Source organism: Branchiostoma belcheri, unplaced genomic scaffold (genome assembly GCF_001625305.1).
Source record: "Branchiostoma belcheri isolate BF01 breed outbred unplaced genomic scaffold, Haploidv18h27 scaffold35, whole genome shotgun sequence".
NCBI classification, from domain to species: domain Eukaryota; kingdom Metazoa; phylum Chordata; class Leptocardii; order Amphioxiformes; family Branchiostomatidae; genus Branchiostoma; species Branchiostoma belcheri.
The window spans coordinates 496070-505667 of NW_017803965.1; the positions used below are offsets into that span (position 1 = coordinate 496070).

Genomic DNA, 9598 nt, shown 5'->3' on the forward strand with positions numbered 1-9598 from the left:
GAAGCTTCGACGTCATGACGTCATAGATTAATTAATAAAGATTTGCAGGGCCGTAACCGCGGTCTATTTTATTATGCTTAAGGCGATGTAGCAAAGTAATGTAAATAATTTTCAAGAATTAAATTACTTTTAACAATTCTTAAGCGGTCCATACTATAAGATTCGGCTGAGAAAACTAACGCATATTGCGTCATCTTGACGTCATGACGTCATAGATTCAGATTTTGCAGGACTGCAACCCTGGCATATTTTATGCCATTATACAACTTGTAGCAAATTAACTAAATGATTTTCAGGTACCAAATGCCTTTCAATAAACCTTTAGTGGTCCATTTTATCAAATACTAATGATAAAGCTAACGCTCACTGCGAACCTTCGACATCATGACGTCATATATTCAACAATACAGCTTTCCAGGACCACAATCCTAGTGTAGAGAAGTAGAGATTAAACGTCCTGTAGCGAAGTAAGAAAATAATTTTCAAGAGCAAAATAAATTTCAGTAGTCCATACTATACGACTGAATTGATAAAATTAACGCCCATTAATTTATCATGACGTCATAGAAAAATATGACACACATTGCGTAGTTTTGACATCATGACGTCATAGATTCATAAATACAGATTTCCAAGCACTGCAACCCTAGTGTAATTATTGATATCAAACATCATGTAGCAAAGTAAGGAAATAATTTTCAATAACCAAATGACTTTTTACAGTTATTCATGGGTCTATTCTATCGGATTCACCAATGAAACTAAGTACACATTGCGTCTTGTTGGCGCCATGACGTCATTGATTTATGGATGCCGTAAAGAACCGCTTCCAACATGTTTTCAAGGGGATTAAAAGCCTCGTATCAAAGTAACGAAATAATTTTCAAGACAATTTTCAAGACAATTTAACAATTCTTCAGTGGACTATACTATAAGTTTGAATTGATAAAAGTAATGTATATTGCGTAGCTATATATAGTTTTTATGTCATGGCGTCGGTGATTAAAAACTAAAGATTTCCAGAAACGAATCCGGGGTGTATTAATGACGTTAGGCGCCTTGTCGTATGGTGACTCCATGATTTTAATACCAGACGACGCAATGTGCGTTAGTTTCATCAGTTCTATTTGATGGTATGGACCTCTAAAAGATTGTTAAAAGTGATTTGAAAACTGAAAATTATTTCGTTAATTAGGTACGAGTAGTTGAATATCATTATATAAACAGGGATTCTGGCCCTACAACTCTGTATGGTTGAATCTATGACGCCAAAGCGACGCAATGTGCGTTAGATTTATCAGTTTTATTTGATTAAATAGACCTCTAAAAGATTGCTAAAATTGATTTGAGAACTAAAAATTATTTCGTTAATTAGGTACGAGTAGTTGAAAATCATTATATAAACAGGGATTCAGGCCCAAAAAATCTGTATGGTTGAATCTATGACGTCATGACGTCCAAACGACGCAATGTGCGTTAGTTTTATCAGTTTTATTTGATGGTATGGACCTTTAAAAGACTGTTAAAATTGATTTGAAAACTTAAAATTATTTCGTTAATTACCTACGAGTAGTTAAGTTGAATATTGAGTTGAAAACTGAATATCGAATATCGAGTGTTGGATCTATGACGACATGACGTCCAAACGACGCAATGTGCGTTAGTTGTATCAGTTTTAATTGATGGTATGGACCTCTAAAAGATTGTTAAAATTGATTTGAGAACGAAACGTTATTTCGTTAATTAGCTACGAGTAGTTGAATATCATTATATAAACAGGATGCAGGCCCTACAAATCTGTATGGTTGAATCCATGACGTCATGACGTCCAAACGACGCAATGTGCGTTAGTTTTATCAGTTCTATTTGATGGTATGGACCTCTAAAAGATTGTTAAAGTTGATTTGAGAACTAAGAATTATTTCGTTAATTAGGTATGAGTAGTTGAATATCATTATATAAACAGGGATTCTGGCCCTAGAAATCTGTTTGGTTGCTGAATCTATGACGTCATGACGTCCAAACGACGCAATGTGCGTTGATTTCATCAGTTTTATTTAGTGATATGGATCTCTAAACGACTGTTAAAATTGATTTGAGAACTAAAAATTATTTCGTTAATTAGCTACGAGTAGTTAAGTTAAATATTGAGTTGAATACTGAATATCGAGTGTTGGATCTATGACGTCATGACATAAAATCTACGCAATGTGCGTTAGTTGTATCAATTTTATTTGGTGGTATGGACCTCTAAAAGATTGTTAAAATTGATTTGAGAACTAAAAGTTATTTCGTTAATTAGGTACGAGTAGTTGAATATCATACAAACAGGGATTCTGGCCCTAGAAATCTGTTTAGTTCAATTTATGACGTCATGACGTCCAAACGACGCAATGTGCGTTAGTTTTATCAGTTTTATTTGGTGGTATGGACCTCTAAAAGATTGTTAAAGTTGATTTAAAAACTAAGAATTATTTCGTTAATTAGCTACGAGTAGTTAAATATCATTATATAAACAGGGATTCAGGCCCTAGAAATCTGTATGGTTGAATATATGACGTCATGACGTCAAACCGACGCAATGTGCGTTAGTTTTATCAGTTTTATTTGGTGGTATGGACCTTTAAAAGACTGTTAAAATTGATTTAAAAACTAAGAATTATTTCGTTAATTAGCTAGGAGTAGTTGAATATAATTATATAAACAGGGATTCTGGCCCTAGAAATCTGTATGGTTGAATATATGACGTCATGACGTCCAAATGACGCAATGTGCGTTGGTTTTATCAGTCAAATTTTGTGGTATGGACCTCTTGAGAATTTTTAAAAGACATTTGGTTTCTAGAAATTATTCCGTTACTTTGCAACATGGCGTTAATTCTCTATGCATCCACTAGTGTTGCGATCCTCGAAAATCCGTATTGTTTAATCTATGACGTCATGACGTCTAAACTTCGTAATGTACGTTAGTTTTATCAGTTTTATCTGATGGTATAGTCCGCTAAAAGATTGTTAAAAACATTTGAATACAGAAAATTATTTCGTTACTTTGCAACAAGGCGTCTAATTGAAACATGTCGGGTGCGGTCCTGGACGGCATTCTTGAATCTTTGACGTAAAGATGAATCCATGTGCGTTGATTCATTTCGATAGTATCGACCACTTAAAGATTATTAAAACTCATTTGGTAGTTAAAGATTAGAAGATTATTTAATCAAATGAATACAGAGTCTGAAAGGTTGTGGTTTGGTTTGACATACGTATGTGCAATGTCTATTTACATACTGTATGCGTGCTCATTTGCATATATGGGACAGTAGAATGCTTCCGCGCCTGAGACGTATCCGAAATAGTGCCTACCATTCGAATCGAAGGCTCAATCGAAGGCTGGCGAATCGAAGGCCGAAAGGAGGGCTAACTTTAGGTTGGTACTGATGATGGTGACATCACTGAACCTTACGCTGTTAGATACAAGGACGAAGAACCCAAAGCAGACAGTACTGATGATGGTGACATCAAACCTTACGCTGTTAGATACAAGGACGAAGAACCCAAAGCAGACAGTACTGATGATGGTGACATCAAACCTTACGCTGTTAGATACAAGGACGAAGAACCCAAAGCAGACAGTACAGTGACTGATGATGGAGATGGTGACATTGAACCTTACGCTGTTTGTGAACAGACTTCAGATGACTCCAGCCATGACCCCACCGATCACGTACGCAAGCTTCGCAATCCTCCAAATGCAAAGAAACTTAATCCAAACCCGATGTACGTACCAAACCTCCAGCAGGCCAGTAAACTTTGCGGTAAGATGACAGACTTAAAATTGTGTTTCATGACACACTAAAGATCTAGTAGCAGGTCTAGTTTGTTGTTTATACATTTTGGTGTAACTGTTGGGACATAATCTGTGATAATTTGTCTAAATCCTACAGCATATGGGGCACAATTTTTAATGTGCCATGTACCAAGGGTACGAAAATGTTTCTCCACATCTTGATAAAATATTACTTTTTTCTCTTTACTGCCATTTGTAGTTAATACTTCTGATCTTGTATTTTTAAGCCTGAAAGTGGCTGATATTTTTCAGCCTGGTAATGGCAGGATAAAGGTGTGTGCTTCCCGCCCTAATGATATTATTTCAATTTCTCATCCATTCTTATATTTTTACCTCCGAGGAAGGAGACATCCTTCTGCGGAAGGGTTTTGTAAGAGATTTAGATTTTCAAGTTCACAGCTGTTTCTTGCGTTTGGGTGGACGGATTTTTTTTGGGACTTGGTATATGTTTTGCTATTGGGCTGTAGATGATGCACGTTCTTTTGTTTTTATTGTATATGTGTTTTCGGGCGTGAAAATGGTGCCTTTTGGTGGCCCCAAAACAACCCTTTGAGCGTGAAAATAGTCGCGAGCGTTGACCTTTGGCGGGTGTAAGGCATTATCGGTCTGGTCCACTGATCTGACCCTTCTCACAGAGGGGTGTCCGGTCTCAATAAATCCTTTGTTTAAAACCCTAGTCCTGCGGCGCGCAACAATTGTTGTTGTGCACATGCATCTTCTGTATGCGAGGCACGACAATTGTTGTTTGGAGGGCATTTTTCTTAATGTCTGATTTAACGGTTCCCTGCAAGGGACATGAATTTCTTGAGCTGATCAAGCTTTTCTAGCTCCATTATCTGACACAAAGGATGAAACGTTGTACAATCAGTTTTTCAGCATTAGCATTGAAAATATAAGTGTCGTCATGAAAGTTTTACTTTGTTTAATTGTAATTTGTACAAGTTCAATAGTTTAAGAGATTGCCAAAGTCTATTAGAAAGATTATAATCCCTACCTACTGACCCTAGCTTTTTTCAGAACAGGAAACACAACATTTTTTCCTAGGTCTTACTAATTGCATTACCGTGCCTGTGACATGTATTTTTTTGGTAAGAGAAACTATTTATTAAAAAAATTTGAAAAGGCTATTTTGCAGTGAATCGAAGATGCTTTCTCGTTACTTTGGTGGTTGTCCTGCTTCTGGTGGGAGCAATCACCACAGGAGTCATCATAGGAGTCTATCACAGCACCCAAGGCATGCAAAAGGTGAGGTCAACATCTTTGACAGGGCTAAATTTTACACCTTTATTTTACATGATATTGTTTCATTATCATCACCATTCACCAAGAAAATAAACATGTTTTTAGTGGCGTTTGTGTGTCAGTGTGTATGTGTGTGAAACTGTGAACACAATAACTCAAGAAGGCTTTGATGGATTGTCTTGATATTTGGTAGGTTGCCACATGTAGGTCTTGATGAAACCACGAAATGATTATATTTTGGGCCCCCTGGTGACTTGTTATCGTACTGCCACGGAACTTCCGGTTTTGATCTGGAATGCTAGGGTCATGATATTTGGGTGGTAGTCCCCTAGCAGCTTGTATGGGAACTGCAGGAGCATTTGTTTGAAAATGTTTGAAGTAGGATAACTCAAGAATGAACTGGTTGACGGATTGTCGTTGTTTTTGGTGTGTATGTACCTTGTGATGCTTGACATAATTACATGTAGATGACAATTATACAAATTAGGATCCAATTTACATAATTAATAAGGAAACTCTAAAAATATGTGACATTATGTAAGTAAGACGAAGAGGAACATTGGCAGATAGATGTTAATTGTGTAAATTTTTACTCCATTAGCATAATTAATGACAAAAATCTATAATTCCACACCTGGAACTGGCGGCAATTCCATACTTGCAGTATTTGGTCAAGTCAATCGTAAATGTAAACATTATTTGGCAAAGGTATGAGATCGTGGAACTCTAGATCTACATTTCTTCTTGTTGTTTTTTTTCCAGACTATGCAAGAAGTGAAGAACTTGAGTACACTGAATGAAACAGAACTGATACATGTACCTACCATCAGGACCTTTGATGGTACCAACCCACCCAGCCTTGGTGGTATCAATGGTACCAACCCACCCAGCCTTGGTGGTATCAATGGTACCAACACACCCAGCCTTGGTGGTATCGACGGTACCAACCCACCCAGCCTTGGTGGTATCGACGGTACCAACCCACCCAGCCTTGGTGGTATCGACGGTACCAACCCACCCAGCCTTGGTGGTATCAACCCACCCACCTATAAAAGATGTAATATAATTATGTTATATAGCCAATATGTATATATAAAATCATAGTATCATAGTACTTATATAAAGTAATAATATGTATGAGATAACAGAATTTATCAGACAGTATTCTATATTAAATACGAAAAAAATTGTTATCTGAGTGTATCTTCTGGGGTTTAAATACCAAATACATTACAGTTTTTACTATTCAAAATTGCATTTAATATTGTTTTGCATATCTTTAATTATCACATCCTACAATGTACTGTACAATGCTAGGATAAGATTGGATATCAGAATTTTCTTGGCTGTTGTACACTGTCATAGAATTTTTTTTCATTTTTTTCCTCCCTGTTGTTTTATATTTTTCTAAATGAATCTGATAACCAATGAATTAGAGCGGTGTGGCCTACTAAGGTAATGTTCTATCACTGATACAGCAAAAACATGTGAAAGGGAGACCATGCGACTGTCTTGTGCAGCAAATGAGCTGATTGTGATCGACGATGCATTCTGCGGTCGGTGGGAAAAGAAGTCTTGCTGTGGATGTACGCTGAAGTCTTGTGACGGGTGTCAAGATGTGGATGGCAGGTAGGAGCACCATAACCGATCTAATCCCACCCCTATAGCTAGCAGCCCTCTGAAAGGTACGTCTGAAAGTAGCCTGTGTTTAACTCCTTACTCACTGATGGCAACTGTTGGGTGGGCTGGCCACTAGGAGTGAGATTTAGTCAGGCAAGGTCCTCTAAAAGCTTAGGCCACACCAATTTAATTTGTTGGTTCTCGGATTCGCCTCTTCGTTTTTTTCTGATTTGCAAAAAAAAAAAAAAATTTGATTCTGGTCCTGAATCAACTTAAAAATGCTCATGTTTTGCCCCCAACAGTTGAGGAAAGTCCTTTTCTTCCTACTTGTTACATTTTTCCCATCTATCATTGCAGTGGTTTGGTTAAAAGTTCAAAATTCAATGTTTAAATTTTGACCCAGCCTTTTGTGTTGACTTCATGGCTCATTTCGTAGCATTTAAGCCTATAATAGGATGCCTAGACCTGTTTTTTTTTTTTTCGCCCGTCGCTTCATATTTTTTCTGAATAAATCCGAGAACCAACAAATTAAATTGGTGTGGCCTAAATGGCAACCATAATCTTTAAGTCGTAACATCTGATAAGGTTTCTTCATTTAGGGGAGTAATTGGACTTCTACTAAAACAACTGATTATTCATTTCACATTGAGTTAACAAGGACGTGTTATATAAATAGCGTATGACATTTGTAAGAATTCACAGCTGTCTAATTTTTACATAATTTCAACATGTCAATTTGATAAAAGTTAGCTTAGGCCACACAGACTTAATTTGATTGATGACATCCTCTGAAGACCCCCAAACTAGTGCATGCAGGTGAATAAAAAAAAATTCCGGCTAAAAATAAAAATACTACTAAACCACAGGAATACAAAGCTGGTATTGTGAATTTACAGTTTTTGCGGAATTTATGAATGGTCACTGTACGTGCGTAATGAGTTCTTGAGTTATGGATCTTCTGCAGCCTTGGTGCCATCCTCCAGAGTTACCACAGGCTCCGTATTGTCGCTAACTACCGGTATATCATGGACTACCCAGGCCTAGAGCCAGAGCCTCGGAGGACGTAATCTTTTTTTTTTTTTTGACAACAGGCGAAAATCAATGCGCGCGCAGATGTCATCCGTAAAATTAAGTCGGTGTGGCCTTAGTTCAATTTCAATAACTGACGGTTTTAAATTGCTTCTCGTATTTTGTAACAGACCAAAATCCACAACCCTGTCCTACATAAGGGAACTATGTCAGGGGCTGCAGCAGTGTGAAAAGCCACTAGAACCACTCTTCATGCCAGCACGAAACTGTCCAGCCATATATAAGTACCTGGAAGTAACATACCACTGTGAAGGTGGGTGCAAAGATCTACTTCTGTTCTTTTGGTAGAAGTGTGTGGCTTAAACAATACAGTACCTTCAACAGGTACAGTGGTTAATGGATCAGGACCTGGACCTAAACAACTGTGGCCAATTAACAGTGTAAGTTTTAAAATGTCTTCTTCAGTGGTAAACTGTTGTTTCTCATAGTATGAGGACTTATATATCTTAAAACAATACTATCCTCAAGTTTTCCAAATTTTGAAGTGCTAAAAACTGTCAAAATAGTCATGCAATAGTATCTATTTATCTACATGTAATAGTATATCTATCTATTTACCTATCTCTCTCTAAATATATCTATCTTATGATCTATCTAGTATCTATCTATCGATCTAGTAGTACTTAGTATCTGTATGTTATGCTCTAAAAAGTGGTGCCCACTAAGTGTTTTACTCTTTTTTACCAGCAGAAGTGCAAACAAAAGTCACGTTTGGCGAGAGAGGAACATGCTACGGTTGTTTTACGCCAAGCGGTTGGGGAGGACTGGCTGTGTCCTCGACTAACGAGATATTTGTGGCTGAGGGCAACAAAAGAATCCAAGTGTTCAACATGAAGGGGGATTTCCTTCGCAGTTTCTCCACAGGAAACATGAAACCACGTGCCATGTGCATGGGCCACGACACCCTGTGGGTCGTTTTGTACTCAGGTCGCAATGACGAACATACCATCCAGCAGTACAGCAAATCTAAAGAGGGGCACGTCAGCTTTACATGCACTCATATCTATCACGTGTATGGGATTGCCTGGCACAAGTTTTCAGACAGAATCATACTGATCACACGACAGTCCGGTGATCCCGCAGAGATTGTGTGGTTACATCATTACGTTACTTATACACCAACACCAACATGTAACATGGCCAGGTTGACAGCAAATTTTCCAATGCCTGATTATCTAGCATTTGTAACTGTAGACACAAAAGGGAACATCTATGCCATACACAGGAATGGCCATCGTATTCTAAAGTTTGACAAGGATGGAGTCTTCCTGTCCAGTTTTGGCAGTCAAGGTAGTGGAGCAGGGAATCTTTTTTATCCCCGAGGAATCTGTGTGGACAGTTTGGGGCGTGTGATTGTGGCTGATACTAGGAACAGCCGGGTGGAGATGTTCACAGCTGAGGGAAAGCACATCCGCACCATAGCTTACATTAATCAACCCGCACATGTTGCTACAGGTGGGGAGGGGCAGCTTGTGGTTTATCATAAAATGCTTTTTGTAACCATCTTGCCCAAATATTAGGGACACCCCAATTTATTGCTGTGGTTCTCAGATCGACATTTTCAAGTATAAATTCAGCAAGAGGACAAGATATTAAACCAGCTGAGGCTGGGAGGAAAAGTTTAGTCTGAATTTAAGAATGATTTAAGAATTGCCCTACTTCAGTCATGTGACATTATCACACCTTCAGTATCTACCCCAAATTTTCGGTTGACTCCATCAACCGTGTTCACGGAATGGACCCGTCTACTCTTGGAACGTGACATCAGAGACACGTGACCGTAGTAGCGGGTCATACATGCCAG

General features: G+C 38.0%; 1 protein-coding gene across 1 annotated transcript; it reads left to right on the plus strand.

Annotated features, from left to right (window-relative positions):
* The first annotated feature begins 3073 nt into the window (after positions 1 to 3073).
* Positions 3074 to 9314, plus strand: LOC109475754. Its single transcript, XM_019776516.1, has 5 exons — positions 3074 to 3114; positions 3468 to 3811; positions 6606 to 6714; positions 7905 to 8047; positions 8482 to 9314. Exons 1-5 carry the CDS (start codon positions 3074 to 3076, stop codon positions 9312 to 9314), a joined length of 1470 nt encoding a protein of 489 aa, XP_019632075.1.
* Positions 9315 to 9598: the final 284 nt, after the last annotated feature.

Coding starts and splice junctions, on each gene's coding strand:
- LOC109475754 (XM_019776516.1), top strand. CDS start 3,074: ATGTCGGGTGCGGTCCTGGACGGCATTCTTGAATCTTTGAC. Junction 3,812..6,605: donor GCAGGCCAGTAAACTTTGCG/GTAAGATGACAG, acceptor TGTCTTGTGCAG/CAAATGAGCTGATTGTGATC. Junction 8,048..8,481: donor AGTAACATACCACTGTGAAG/GTGGGTGCAAAG, acceptor CTTTTTTACCAG/CAGAAGTGCAAACAAAAGTC.